The sequence below is a fragment of the Phoca vitulina genome, unplaced genomic scaffold (assembly GCF_004348235.1).
Source record: "Phoca vitulina isolate PV1807 unplaced genomic scaffold, GSC_HSeal_1.0 scaffold49, whole genome shotgun sequence".
NCBI lineage: Eukaryota > Metazoa > Chordata > Mammalia > Carnivora > Phocidae > Phoca > Phoca vitulina.
In genome coordinates this window covers 3,633,397-3,649,475 of record NW_022589752.1, presented here as the reverse complement: position 1 = coordinate 3,649,475, position 16,079 = coordinate 3,633,397, and the positions used below count along the sequence as shown (strand labels likewise).

Below are 16,079 nucleotides of genomic sequence, written 5' to 3'. Positions count from 1 at the left end.
CCTTTACTAACCTTTGGGACAAAGAATTGCTAGAGAATTTTGGTTTTGGAAATACCTGTGAAGATGTTAAATAAAAACTACAACTCCCTTCCCACCCCCAAAAAAGAAAAACAAAAATGAAAAAACCAAAAAACTACAACTCCCTATTTTTACTACTACTATAAATCATTCTATCAATAAAAGCATTAGCATGGGTTTTCCAGTGTTTTTTAAAAAATGACCTCTAGTATTGAATATATGTAATTTAAAGCTAATGTTATTTTGCACCTACATGTCCTGTGTTTACTGATCAGTTCAAGTTCATCTTTTAAACATTTGTTCTTAGAGGTCATCTAAGAAGTGATTGTTGTCAGAATTACCAATGTAGCATTTCCCAAAATAACATTGAATTGTGGGAATTGAACTTTTTTTTTAAAGATTTTATTTATTTATTTGACAGAGAGAGAGATCACAAGTAGGCAGGCAGAGGGAGAGGGAGAAGCAGGCTCCCTGCTGAGCAGGGAACCCAATGTGGGGCTCAATCCCAGGACGCTGGGATCATGACTTGAGCCGAAGGCAGATGCCTAACTGACTGAGCCACCCAGACGCCCCGGAATTGAACTTTTTTAACTACATCTGGTGTAGTGCTAATCAATTACAGAGGAAACAAAATACCAAGAAGGGGCTTGGAAAATTCCATATGATAGAGGGCAAGCTAACTAAGCACTAGGCCAAGTCTCTCATCTTCCAAAAGGACTCTAACAGGATGGTGAGTGCAGGGTTTAGACAATGGGCTACATCACATATGCCTCTTGTGAAATGTCTCAGCTCTTTCAAAGGTGTGTGCAGCCATTAGAAATTTCTTATTCAACGACAAAAATAAGAACACTTTGTGGCCCTAGGCCAGATTTCTTTAATCACAACATTTGCAGAGGCTTATTAGGAATCTTCTGTGGAATTAAATTATTTGGAAATGCTATTGTTTTACTGGGGAAGAAAAAACTTTGGAGCTTTTAAAACGAATATGCTGAAAAGATACAGCCAGTTTGTAATGAAACCCAGATGTAAGGAACTTTGAAAAGAAAAGTATTTTTCTTGCTTATATTAACCAGTGTCAGACAGAAATTGTGTCATATGATCTTGTCTCAGGTTGGACAGAGATGAAATATTGTAATTTGACAATCTACCTCTTCGTATCCTTCCCACAAACCACCACATCCTACTCAAGAGTATATTTTCATGGGTTAGAGCTTTTCTGACAAAGATGGGTGCTTGGGGTGTCAGCAGAATGGCAAATGCTCAAGCTTAATATGCACTGGCCTAATATTACAATTTTCAAAGCCAAAGCCATTTATTAAAAAAAAAAAAAACTGCCTGAGATGTCTGTGCTATCTGAGAGGTACATTTAAAGCAGTCTGGTTTTGAGTACAAAACTGTCCAGATATAATATTTCTGATGAAGGAATTTACAAATTGTAGAATAAAATTATTATGACTACCTCTTAGTAAATAAAGAGATTAAGACTGACATCACTTTGGCAGATTAGGAAACTTCAGGCCCTTTCCTATATAGAAACATTTGGAAAACAAAAACAAAACAAACAAACAAAAAACCAGACTTGCTAAAATATCTTTACAGTAACTCTGTGAAATAAAGAATAAAAATAGAGAAAATCTGTGGAGGCAAAATTCTTAGCTCTTGACTTACAAAGGAGAGATAAGTGGTCCCCAGTAAGGGGGTGCATGAATGGGATATTTATCCAGTTTTTCAAAAAGCCAAAGGATTTTAGACCCCAGGACTTTGTTCACAATTCAAGTATTAAACACACACACATACATACACATACACACAGATTGCTTTGAGGTAACTAAGTCTCAGTGTGACTCATAAAATGAAGTTGTCATAAATCTTTTCATGAGCCATGCCATGGGACTATTGTTTTACTTGTAAAATAATTGTGTTGTAGTTTAGAGGCTTTGTTTAAATGCACACTAGTTAACAAATGTTTTTATATTTTTAAAAAAGAAAGAAAAGCCTGTGTTCATAATAAGATTTAATTATAAAAATAATACCTGGAAATTAAGTCTGTTTTCTTCCTTTTCTGTATTCCCCTCAACATACATACGCACACATACACACACGTACACACATGTATACACATATACACATGTATACTGTATTCAAAGTAATTTTCAGAATATATTTGAAAGTAGACATTAACGGGCGCCTGGGTGGCTCAGTCATTAAGCGTCTGTCTTCGGCTCAGGTCATGATCTCAGGGTCCTGGGATCGAGCCCCACATCGGGCTCCCTGCTTGGCGGGAAGCCTGCTTCTCCCTCTCCCACTCCCCCTGCTTGTGTTCCCTCTCTCGCTGTGCCTCTCTCTGTCAAATAAATAAATAAAATCTTTAAAAAAAAAAAAAAAAAGTAGACATTAACGCTAGAATTTTTATAAATATAGGAAAATTAGTTAAGCAGTAGGAATTAAAGGAAAAAAGTTTACTAAACAATAATATTGAGCAGGAATTATATATTATATTTTTTTTAGTTAATGGAAAGGGAGATATGATATAATAATTAATAAAAGTGGAATATAAGTGGTTTCTAGAGTCTCAATTTTGAGTAAAAAAAATACATTAAAAGTCCTGGAATGGAGTGGAAGAGGCAAGATGGTGGAGGAGTTGGGGACCCTGTCTCAACCAGTCCCCTGAATTTAGCTGTATATCTACCAAACTATTCTGAACACCCAGAAAATCAACCCGAGATGTAAGAATATATATCTGGATCTCTACAAGCAGAAAATCTCTGCCGGTTGCAAGGTATGAAGGGTGGAGTCGTGAATCTGTGGACGATCTCAGAAGATAAACAGAAGAGAGAGGGAGCCACCATAAGCTGGCACCTGTGCAAAAGCATCCCACACTGGGAACCAGGCACAAACTCGCAGAGCAGTAGCGTCTGGGAAAGGGCTTTAGAGCAGCCCCCAAACAAGATCCAGGAACTGCGGGTGCATGCACACGAACCCAGGACTGCTCACAGTTTTATAAGCACAAAAGGCAGAGACATGCCCCAGCCCTGGGGTCGACCTCTGGGAGAGTTGCTGTGGACGGACACAACTGCGGGAGGCTGCGGTTCTTAGCAGTGCATACAGAAACGGAGACTACGTATCCTGTAGGACTCAATGAAGAGCAGACTGCGATCTCTCTGTTCTTGGACAGAGGTTTGGGTGTGGCTATTTTTGCTCTAACTCTTGGAAGAGACATGGAAAGCCACCAGAGAACAAAAGCTCAAAAAACTGGTTTCCACTGAGCCCACCCCCTGGACAGGGGCAGGGCATCTCTGCCCAAGCAGGGTTGTCTGAGTAACAGGGCGGCAGGTCCCTCCCCCAGAAGAGAGCCTGGGAGAACAAGAGGATGACAACCCAAGGGTCCCCATAAAACGGGTGCATTTTGCTTGGGTCATGGTTAGTACTTTGGACTCTGTACATTCCCTTAACCACCCCTCAACAGAGTGACTAAGAGAAGGAGCCCACAACAAAGAAAAGGATCAGAGACTATGGTCTCTTACATAGACCTACTGGATATGGATATAAGCAAGATGTCAGAGATAGACTTCAGAGTAGTAATTATGAAGTCGATATCTAGCTTGAGAAAAATATTAGCAACAATATAGAATCTCTAAGGGCCAAATGAGATCGAATCAGGCCAAACTTAAAAATGCTATGAATGAGAAGCAGTCTAAACTGAATACCCTGACAGCCAAGGTAAATGAGGCAGAAGAATGAATTAGTGAGCTAGAAGATAAGATGATAGAAAGGAAGGAAGCCAAGGAGGCCTGGGATAAACAACTAGAAGCCCATGAGAACAGACTTAGAAAGATCAATGATGCCATGAAACATTCCAATGTCAGAATTATTGGGATCCCTGAGGGGGTAGAGAGAGAGAGAGAGGACTAGAAGGTATATTTGAGCAAATCGTAGCTGAGAACTTCCATAATCTGGGGAAGGAAACAAGCATTCGTGTCCAAGAGGCAGAGAGGACCCCTCCTGAGATCAATAAGAACAGACCAATGCCCCGGCATATAATAGTAAAACTTGCAAATCTTAGAGCCAAGGAAGCTATCCTGAGAGCAGCTAGGGGGAAGAGATTTCTTATATATGGAGGGAGGAACATCAGAATAATATCAGACCTCTCCACAGAGACCTGGAAAGCCAGAAAGGGCTGGCAAGACATATTCAGGGTACTAAATGAGAACATGCAGCCAAGGATACTTCATGCAGCAAGGCTATCACTCAGAATGGTTGGGGAGACAAGAAGCTTCCAGGACCAGCAGAAACTAAAAGAATATATGACCACCAAGTCAGCCTTGCAAGAAATATTAAGGGGGATTCTATAAATGAAGAAAGACACCAAGAATAATATAGACCAGAAATTTACAGAGACATTCTATGGAAACAGGGACTTCACAGGCAAAATGATGGCACAAAATCATCTTTCAATAGGCACTCTCAATGTGAATGGCCTAAATGTTCCCATGAAGTGGCACAGGGTTGTAGATTGGATAAAATGCATGACCCATCCATATGCTGTCTACAAGAGACTTGTTTTGAACCTAAAGATACCACCAGATGGAAAGTGAGGGGATGGAGAACCACTTATCATGCCAATGGACCTCAGAAAGCTGGGGTAGCAATTTTCTTATCAGACAAATTAGATTTAAAGCTAAAGACTATAGTAAGAGATGTAAAGGGACACTATATCATACTTAAAGGGTCTATCCAACAAGAAGATCGAACAACTGTAAATACCTATGCCCCCAACATGGGAGCAGCCAACTACATAAGCCAACTGTTAACCAAAATAAAGAATCATATTGATAATAATACTTTAATAGTAGGAGACCTCAACACTCCACTCTCAGCAATGGACAGATCATTTAAGCAGAAGATCAACAAAGAAACAAGAGCTCTGAATGATACATTGGACCAGATGGAATTCATAGATATATACAGAACATTCCGCCCTAAAACAACAGAATACTCATTCATCTCGAATGCGCACAGAATACTCATTCATCTCAAATGCGCACAATTCCTCCAGACCCACATAATGGGTCACAAATCAGGTCTCAACTGATACCAAAAGATTGAGATTATTCCCTGCATACTTTCAGACCACAATGCTGTGAAACTGGAACTCAATCACAAGAAAAAAATTGGAAGGAATTCAAACACTTGGAAGTTAAAGACCATCCTGCTAAAGAATGTTTGGGTCAACCAGGAAATTAAAGAAGAACTTAGACAATTCATGGAAACCAATGAGAATGAAAACACACTGGTCCAAAACCAATAGGAGACTGCAAAGGCGGTCCTGAGGGGGAAATACATAGCCATCCAAACTTCACTCAAAAAAGTAGAAAAATCCTGAATGCACAAGCTAACCTTACACCTACAGTAACTGGAGAAAAAACAGCAAATAAAACCTAAACCAAGCAGGAGAAGAGAAATGATAAAGATTAAAGCAGAAATCAACAAAATAGAAACCAGAAAAACAGTAGAGCAGATCAACGAAACTAGTAGCGGGTTCTTTCAAAGAATTAATAAGATCAATAAACCTCTGGCCAGACTTATCCAAAAGAAACGAGAAAGGACCCAAATTAACAAAATTATGAATGAAAGGGGAGAGATCATGACTGACACCAAGGAAATAGAAACAATTATTAGAAATTATTATCAGCAACTATATGCCAACAAATTAAGCAACCTGGAAGAAATGGATGCCTTCCTGGAAACTTATAAACTACCAAGACTGAAACAGGAAGAAACTGACAATCTGAATAGACCAATAACTAGTAACAAAATTGAAGCAGTAATCAAAAACCTCCCAAAAAACAAGAGTCCAGGGCCAGATACCTTCCCAGGGGAATTCTACCAAACATTTCAAGATATAGTACCTATTCTACTGTTTCAAAAAAAAGAAACAGAAGGACAACTTCCAAACTCATTCTATGATCCAGCATTACTTTGATCCCAAAACCAGGCAAAGACCCTATCAAAAAGGAGAATTACAGACCAATATCCCTGATGAATATGGATGCCAAAATACTCAATAAGATCCTAGCCAATAGGATCCAACAGTACATTAAAAGGATTATCCATCATGACCAGATGGGATTTATTCCTGGGATGCAAGGGTGGTTCAACATTCACCAAACAATCAATGTGATAGAGCACATTAATAAAAGAAAAGACAAGAACCATATGATTCTCTCAATTGATGCAGAAAAAGCATTTGACAAAATACAGCATCCTTTCCTGATTAAAACTCTTCACAGTGTAGGGATAGAGGGAACACTCCTCAATTTCATAAAAACCATCTATGAAAAGCCCACAGTGAATATCATTCTCAATGGGGAAAGGCTGAGAGCTTTTCCCTTAAGATCAGGAACACAACAGGGATGCCCACTCTCACCAATATTGTTCAACATAGTACTAGAAGTCCTAGCAACAGCAATCAGACAACAAAAAGAAATAAAAGGTATTCAAATTGGCAAAAAAGTCAAACTCTCTTTCTTCACAGATGACATGATACTTTTTGTGGAAAACCCAAAATACTCCACCCCAAAGTTGCTAGAACTCATACAGCAATTCAGTACTGTGGCAGGATACAAAATCAATGCACAGAAATCAGTTGCTTTTCTATACACTAACAATGTAACTGTAGAAAGAGAAATTAGGGAATCAATTCCATTTACAATAGCACCAAAAACCATAAGATACCTCGGAATAAACCTAACCAAAGAGGTAAATGATCTATACTCTAGAAACTACAGAACACTTATGAAAGAAATTGAGGAACACACAAAGAGATGGAAAAACATTCCATGGTCATGGATTGGAAGAATAAACATTGTTAAAATGTCTATGGTGCCAGAGCAATCTACACTTTCAATGCCATTCCTATTAAAATAGCATTGGCATTTTTCAAAGAGCTGGAACAAACCTTCCTAAAATTTGTATGGAACCAGAAAAGACCCCGAATGGCCAGGGGAGTGTTGAAAAAGAAAACCAAAGCGGGAGGCATCACAATGGCTGACTTCAAGCTATATTACAAAGCTGTGATCATCAAGACAGCATGGTACTGGCACAAAAACAGACACATAGATCAATGGAACAGAATAGAGAGCCCAGAAATGGACCCTCAACTCTATGGTCAACTAATCTTCGACAAAGCAGGAAAGGATATCCAATGGAAAAAAGAGTCTCTTCAATAAATGGTGCTGGGAAAATTAGACAGCCACATGCAGAAGACTGAAACTGGACCATTCCCTTACATCATACACAAAGATAAACTCAAAATGAAAGACCTCAATATGAGATAGGAATCCACCAAAATCCTAGGGGAGAACATAGGCAATAACCTCTTTGACCTTGGCCACAGCATCTTCTTTCATGACATGTCTCCAAAGACAAGGGAAACAAAAGCAGAAATGAACTTTTGGTACTTCATCAAGAAAAAAAGCTTCTGCATGGCAAAGGAAATAGTCAACAAAACTAACAGGCAACCCGCGGAATAGGAGAAGATATTTGCAAATGTCTTATCAGATAAAGGGCTGGTATCCAAGATCTATAAAGAATGTATCAAAGTCAACACCCAAAAAACAAATAAGTCAAAAAATGGGCAGAAGACATGAATAGACACTTCTCAAAAGAAGACATACAAATGGCTAACAGACACATGAAAAAATGTTTGACATCATTAGCCATCAGGGAAATTCAAATCAAAACCACATTGAGATACCACCTCATACCAGTTAGAATGGCAAAAATTAACAAGGCAGGAAACACGAATGTTGGTGAGGATATGGAGAAAGGGAACCCTCTTACACTGTTGGTGGGAATGCAAGCTGGTGCAGCCACTCTGGAAAACAGTATGGAGGTTCCTCAAGAAGTTAAAAATAGAGCTACCTTATGACCCAGCAATTGCACTACTGGGTATTTATCCCAAAGATACAGATGTAGTGAAAAAAAGGGGCACCTGCATCCCAATATTCATAGCAGCAATGTCCACAACAGCCAAGCTGTGGAAGGAGCCAACATGTCCTTCAACATATGAATGGATAAAGAAGATGCGGTTCATGTATACAATTGAATATTACTCAGCCATCAGAAAAAATGAATACCCACGATTTGCATCAACATGGGTGGAACTGGAGGAGATTATTCTAAGTGAAATAAGTCAAGCAGAGAAAGACAATTATCATATGGTTTCACTCATATGTGGAACATAAGGAATAGCATGGAGGACATTATGGGAAGGAAGGGAAAACTGAAGGGGGGGGAATAAGAGAGAGGGGGATGAACCATGAGAGACTATGGACTCTGAGAAACAATCTGAGGGCTTAAGAGGAGAGGGGGGTGGGGGTATGGAGTAACAGGGTGATGGGTGTTAAGGAGGGCACATGTTGTAATGAGCACTGGGTGTTATACACAGATAATGAATCATTGAACACTACATCAAAAACTAGTGATGTACTGTATGGTAACTAACATAATTTAAAAAAAGGCCTGGAATGAAATGATTGGTAGCATTTCGGTGATTTTTTGGTAAAATTTTTGGTTGGTAGCATTTTGGTGATTTTTGTTTTCTTCTTTCTACTTTTGCACTTTTTAAAAATTATCTACAGTAGCAATTGACTGATTTTTATTTTTTATTTTTATTTTTTTAGTAAAGATTTTATTTATTTCCTTGAGAGAGAGAGAGAGCACAAGAGAGCACAGAAGGAGAGGGAGCACAGAGGGAGAAGGAGAAGCAGACTCACCACTGAGCAGGATGCCCGATGCAGGACTCAATTCCAGGACCCCAAGATCATGACCTGAGCTGAAGGCAGATGCTTAACCAGTTGAGCCACCCAGGCACCCCCAATTAACTAGATAAAAGAGTAGATAAAAGAGTAGATAAAAGTATTTCTTGACACTCAAATGTCCTATTTAGATTGTTAAAACTACAACAAAAAGTTGTCCTTATGCTTATGTAAATGTATATTACCTTTGAAAAGCAGAACTCTGGGTAATAATCATAGTTCATGATTCTTATGTTCGTATCTATTCATTTTGACTTTCTCACTTTGCTTACTATACTAATTTTTGTACACAGAAGAAAAGACACCCAAGACAGTCTCCCAATGACACAGCGATCTTTAGTACATTTTTTTTCGACAACGAATTCAGATATTACACTGCCATTGTCCTGGTCATTATCGTATGAAATGCTTCTTGATTACAATCCGTCTAGCCCTCAGTTTAGTGGAATAACTATATCAACAACTGGGCAGAAGACTCCCAAAACTACAGGAGTGGGCCTTTCCAGATCGGAAAACAGCTTGGGTAAGCAAAACATGTACCAAATTTTTTGAGACTATTTTTAACGCATGTAGTTCAATAGCTTCTTTATATACCTAGATGTCAGAATGACTTCCAATAACACAGATTTCTTAATGTCATATGCAGAGTAACTTGATTATGCTCACCATTGATCCTAACACTGAGTCATATTCAGGTCATATAAATGTATGTGGCCAAATGTATCATCCCTATGATTAAAATATCTTGAATTGTCATAATGGTTCATGGGTTGATGGCTTAGATGCTCTAGAATTGCTAGATAAAAATTCTAATGTATAGCATTAACTCTCCTTCCTCTGAACACTACGAGAAAGATTAAGCAATGTCTTGTGTATTTGTGCCATTAGGAGACTTATGCTTAAGTAAGGAAAAGACAGACATATAATAGAAAGAAGCAAAATAAATGGTAAGAAAATGGTGGAAAGATAGGAGAACAATAATGAATTTGGAGAAGAAAATGAAAAGTACTACAATAGGAAAAAGTTGGGTTTTGACAGTTGCCAACAGTGTAAGCAATGCACTCAGCAATATCCACAGTGTTTTCCTCATGATGTTAGGGAACTTTAAGGGTATGTTATCATGGTTTACTGAAAAAATCATGGTCTTGGAAACAGAGGACTTAGGTCTAAAGGATATTTCTACCTACACTGTGAGATAATAGGTTAGTTATCCCTGAGTTCCATTACCCACAAGCGCAAAATAGGGATTAAAATATCAACTTCACAGGGCTGGCCTAAGGATTAAATAAAATACTTATGAAAATCACCTAGCATATAGTAAGTGCTTAATAAAAAAATTAGTCGTGAATATGAATATATCTGTAAGCACCTCCTCATTGAATAGGCTAGATTGGGGGTCTGTATTTCAATTACCAGTCAACAAGTTTCAAAACTGGTAGCATAAACACACCCATGACTACTTGATGTCTCTATTTTCCTCTATTATTCTATGGATATTTAAGCCTGGCTGCTGCTTATCTATATTTCATTTTGTTTCTGGCATTTTCCTAAACTTGTGACACAGTGTTATGTAGGATTTTGATCTACTGCCATTATTCCCTATGCTTCATTGTTTGTATGCCTATAATGCACTTTTTAAAGAAGCCTCCTAAGATCACATTGACCTTTAGCAATGACCAAAATCCATATACTCAAAAGTGCAAATACCAACTTTACATCCAGGGAGGGAATATTTTTCCTTCTTTATCCCTGTTATCATCATGGTATATATTCTATATTTGGATTAAACTGCGCAAGTTCTTAGGGGAAAAACAAAATATAGTGGTTTCCCCTTGCAAGGTGAGAATTGAGCTGGGGTGTGTAGTCTTCTCCTTCAGTTACTGTAGATTCAGGTTTTGTAGATAAATGCCTGGGTCCACTGAAACTTGTTGCATTTGGTTCCGTTCCATCTGTTCCTCTAGGTGAAATAACAACTAGGACTAAAATTAATCTGTCTTCTTCCTTTTTATAGTATAAAGGTTTTCATACCTCAAGATGAACCATTAAAAAGGATACTATATAATCTCTTTCCCCAAAGGAACTCAAGGATTAAGTAAATACTCAAGTGACTGGGAATGAACTAATTTAATTCCAAACATTTCTTTAATCCTCTTTAGAAACTATGTGTTTATTCTTTTTCATCTTTCACCTCGCTTTGGTTTTGTTAAAGATACAAGAATATAAAGCATACTCTAGATTGTCTCAGTCCTTTGATGATTTTGGACACAGTGTCACATTAACCAAAGCCCCTGAACTACAATAATTGCTATCACTTACTAAATACCTGTTAAAAACTAGACACTACACTAGAAAGTTATCTACATTTTCTTCAATCTTCACATTGCCTTATTTTATGTTCAGGAAAATGGAGAATTAGTTGGCTTACTAAGTGGCAGAGCTGGGATACAATTGCAGGTCTGTCTAAATCCAAGACACAGTGTTCTATCCACTTCATCATTGTCTCTCTCTGTAGTCTTACTCACTCTTTGCAGACACATCATTAGATTTACCCAGCCTGCTTCTTTCCATGCAAAATTATAAAAACTGTTCTGTATTTAAATCTTAGTGGTGATAATTTTAAAAGAACAAATTTCCAAGAGGATACTAGAGTCTGATTAAGAATTACTCTATCTTTCTAATAAACTATTTTAGTTGATTAGAGGAAATTTAAGTCTTTACCTGGCAAAATTACTAATTATTCATAGGAAGGGTTCATTTGAGGCTTTAATTTATGGGTAGTAATTTGGGGAGGATGGCTAATATGAAATAAAGTTGTATTTATATATAACATATCCAAATTTGAGAAACTCAAATGTTTACCTCCTTGAAAACTTATGATGCTTCTAGTACAACTGAATAATCAGTTAAATAAAAGTCATCATGCTAATGGTATTGTTGATATTTTAAGATAACTGACATAATCTCTAGGAATTATGTGTCACTAAAGATAATTACTTACTAGTTATTTCATAGACTTTGGTTTATAGCTTTTAATTATCCTCATTGAGTTTCAAAGTGACAGTAAAATGTATAAAGAATATAATTTTGTAGAAGCAAAGAATAGAGATAGTGGCTTTGTGTTCTTTTAATGTCCTTTTATTTACTTCTTTTTGTTGCTTTCCTCTTTGGTTTCTTTGAAAGAAGTCAACAGCTCCATAATGACAAAGAGACAGGCTCTGCTCCTTGCTCCTGAGATACCAGTAACTGGGGAAGGAGAAGATTATTTCCTAACTTTGTTTGGTGATTCAAAGAAACTTCTTCCACATTCATTCCATGCTGAGAAAGCCTGGAAGCACTTTTCTATGATTCTTGAAGAAGTGGGCCAATCTAGATCCAGGTACCTATTCTATTTGAACTATTTAATATCTTCTATTGGAATAGGAGCTACTTTACTTCAGTAGGTAATAAAGTTCTAATCTGATATTACATCCATGATTTCATCTAGAACCCTAAGCAGTTTATTGAAATATTACCGTTCATGTTCTGCGGAATGATAAGAAATCAGTGTAATTTTCTAGGGAACCAAACAAGGAATGCTGATTTTTCAAAGATGCCAGTGAAAACAGCACTACATAATCCCTACAAATAAAGTCAACTCTATTTTTTCATTATTGGCAGATCATTCAGATGGATTTAGTGTCTTTTTTCTCTTCTACTAGGCACTTGAGTTTGAGACAGAAGGAAAAACATGGACTTACTCATTGATCCATTTTTATAGTTGTTGGTATCTATGGCAAAAAGAATTGATCAGGAAGAAAGTTGATATTAGAGCTAAAATAAAAGAGCTGACTCATCTATACATTTACTTAACCCTGCTTTTCTTGTTGCTTTAACAACAGATTGAATTGTGAATTATTAGAAATAAACACATGTCCACAGAGGGTGTGAGAGGGCTAAAAGAAGTTATTAGCTAGGTTTGAAGTTCAGACATAAAGGAAACTGTTTTCCCCTTAGGTCAGATTTCCTAAAATCAACCACTTTACCATTCAACTGTAGTGAATAATTAAGTGTTCTCTCAACCATCTAAAAACACTTCATCAAATTATTCATTCAACATCTATCTACCATGTTAAGAATGATGACTTATTTGGAGCAAAAAATCAAAGAAAAAAAAAAAGGCTTGTGAATATGGTTTTAAGAACTTTTACTCAGATCAGGAAAGACCTGCAGGTATAAGGATTGAAAGAGGCAAATAAAGTATCAAGGCATATAGAGAATTTTCTCCCAGCAGAGGATGATCTGGGAAGATTTTGTGAATGAGTTATTAATTAGAATTATCTTAGAAAGATACGTAAATTTTGTTTCCTGAGGGTGGCTAGAGTAGTGGGGGTTGGGAGGGATGGGGTGGCTGGGTGATAGTCATTGGGGAGGGTATGTGCTATGGTGAGCACTGTGAATTGTGTAAGACTGTTGAATCACAGACCTGTACCTCTGAAACAAATAATACATTATATGTTAAAAAAAAAAAAAAAAAGAAGAAGAAGTTAGTAGGAAGGGAAAAATGAAGGGGGGGAAATTGGAGGGGGAGACCAACCATGAGAGACTATGGACTCTGAGAAACAAACTGAGGGTTCTAGAGGGGAGGGGGGGTGGGAGGATGGGTTAGCCTGGTGACGGGTATTAAAGAAGACATGTTCTGCATAGAGCACTGGGTGTTATGCACAAACAATGAATCATGGAACACTACATCAAAAACTAATGATGTAATGTATGGTGATTAACATAACATAAAAAAAAGATACGTAAATTTTGGATATGCAAATCTGGAGTCTGTGAGAACATTCTAGGGCACTACTTCTCAATCCTACCTACACAATTGAATCAGGTGAGAAGTTTTTAATGTCCTGACCCTATCCTAGACTCTGAGTCAGAATTTCTAGTGGTAGAATTGACCATTGTAATTTTTTAAATCCCATGGTAATTCTAACGCACAGTCAAGGTTGAGAACCAGCAGCCTAGAACGAAGGAGCAGCATAAACAAAGTGAAGGAGGCAGAAAACGCTAGGACCAGGTAGGTATAAGGCATTTTATAGCATTGCCCCACTGAACAGTTCCTCAATTGGTGTAACCGGGTTGTAGGGGCCAGGGTTGGGGAATGATCACAGTGAGCCTTGAACACCAGAATGAGGAATTTGATTTTCACAGTGGGAAATGGGAAGCAATGGGAAAGTTTCAAACAAAGGAGTAATAGGATCATGATTCTGAATGTTTAATTGTGGCAATGAATATTATGAATGAATATTGGATTTTTGTCAAATGCTTTTTATGTATCTACTGAGATGATCATATGGTTTTTCTTTCTCAATGTTAAAGCAACCCTACACACTTAAACTCCTTCGATCATAATGTTTATTCTTTTAATATTATTGAATTTTATTGGCTAAAATTTTGTTTCAAATCTTTACATCTATGTTTGTGAAGAGTATTGATCTGTAGTTTTCTTCTCCTGTAATGTCTTTTGTCTGCTTTGGAATCAGGGTAAAGCTTGCCTCATAGAATGAGTTGGGATATATTCCCTCCTCTTTCATTTTCTAGCTGAGTTTGTATAGAAGTAAATTTTTTCTTAAATATTTTATAGAATTCATCAGTGAAGCATTCTGGGCCTGCAATTTCTTTGTGGGAAGGTTTTTACCTACAAATTCTATTTCTTGAAAATAGATATCAGGATATTACAGTTATCTATTTCTTCTTGGATAGTTTGTGTCTTTCACACAATCTGTCCATTTCATCTAAGTTGTCAGATTGTCATAAACTTGTTCATAATATTCCCTTTTTATCCTTTTAGTATCTGTAGAATCTGTAGTGATGTCACATTTCTTATTGCTGATACTGGTCAGATATGTCTTCTTTCTGTTTCCTGATCAATCTTGCCTAAGAGTCATCAGCTTTATTGAGCCTCTCAAACAACCAGTGTTTGGTTTCATTGGTTTTCTGTGTTTTTTGTTTTGTTTTTTATTTTACTGATTTCCATTCTGATATGTATTTACTTTCTTCTGCCTACTTTAGGTTGAATTTCCTTTTCTTTTTCTAGTTTCTCAAGATGGAGCCTGAGATCATTGATTTGATACCCTTTTCTCTTCTAATATAAGCATTTAGTAAATTTTCCCCTAAGTACACCTTTAGTGGCATCCCACAAATTTGATATGTTGGATTTTCATTCATTTCAAAACACTTCCTAATTTCCACTTAATTTCTTTGATCTTTGTGTCATAAGAAGTGTATTGTTTAGTTCCCAAATATTGACAAATTTGCCAGTTCCAGTGATTTTACAGATACATTTTTGTTATCAATTTCTAATTCTATAGTGGTCAAAGAACATACTTTGTATGACTTGGGTCCTTTTAAATATATTGGGACTTGTTTTATAATCAGGATATTGTCTATCCTGGTAAAAGTTCTGAGTGCACTCACAAAGAATTTATATTCTGATGTTGTTAAGTAGAGTATTTTATAAATGTCAATCAGGTCTTGATGGCATTAAATTACTGTCTTTTTGCTAATTTTATGTCTACTTGTTCTATCAATTTTTGAGAAAAGGATGTTAAAATCAACTATAATTGTGGATTTGTTGATTTTGCCTTGCAGTTCTATCAGTTTTTGTTTTATGTACTTTGAAGCTCAGTTACTAGATTTGCAAACATTTGGAATTGTTATGTCCTTTTAATGAACTGATCTCTATGTCATTATGAAATGACCTTCTTTATCCCTGGCATTATTCTTAGCTCAGAAATCTACTGATATTAATACAGCTGCTCCAGCTTTCCTTTTATTATTGTTAGCATGGTAAGTCTTTTTTCATTCTTTTACTTTTAACCTATTTGTGTCTTTATATTTAGAATGTATGTTTTGTAAGTAGCATGCAGTTGAGACTTGTTCTTCTATCAAGTCTAATAATCTCTGTCTTTTAATTTGAGCATTTAAACTATTTACATTTAAAGTAATTGTTAATATGGTTAGGGTTAGGGTTACTATCTTGTTATTAGTTTTCTATTTGCCCCAACTATTCTGTGTTGTCTTTTTCCTCTTTTTCTGTATTCTTTTGAATTGAATATTATCAATGACTCCATTTTATCTCCATTGTTGGCTGATTAGCTATAACTCTGTTATTTTAGTGGTTCCTTTCAGGTTTATAGGATATATCTTCAGCCTATCAGACTACCTTCAAGTGATATTATACCACTTCACAAATAGTATAAGAGCTTT

The 16,079-nt window shown here is 36.7% G+C and overlaps 1 protein-coding gene across 6 annotated transcripts in view; it reads left to right on the top strand.

The window, feature by feature from the left end:
- LMNTD1 (lamin tail domain containing 1) overlaps nt 1-16,079 on the top strand; it is a 480,256-nt gene that overhangs the window by 381,721 nt on the left and 82,456 nt on the right. For 4 of the 6 annotated variants that reach the window (XM_032432720.1, XM_032432724.1, XM_032432719.1 and 1 more), the window contains 2 exons: nt 9,131-9,360; nt 12,018-12,213. In XM_032432720.1, coding sequence (XP_032288611.1) covers nt 9,131-9,360; nt 12,018-12,213 — 426 coding nt within the window. The remainder of the gene's footprint in view (nt 1-9,130; nt 9,361-12,017; nt 12,214-16,079) is intronic. The other 2 variants (XM_032432722.1, XM_032432723.1) reach the window with 2 other exon arrangements.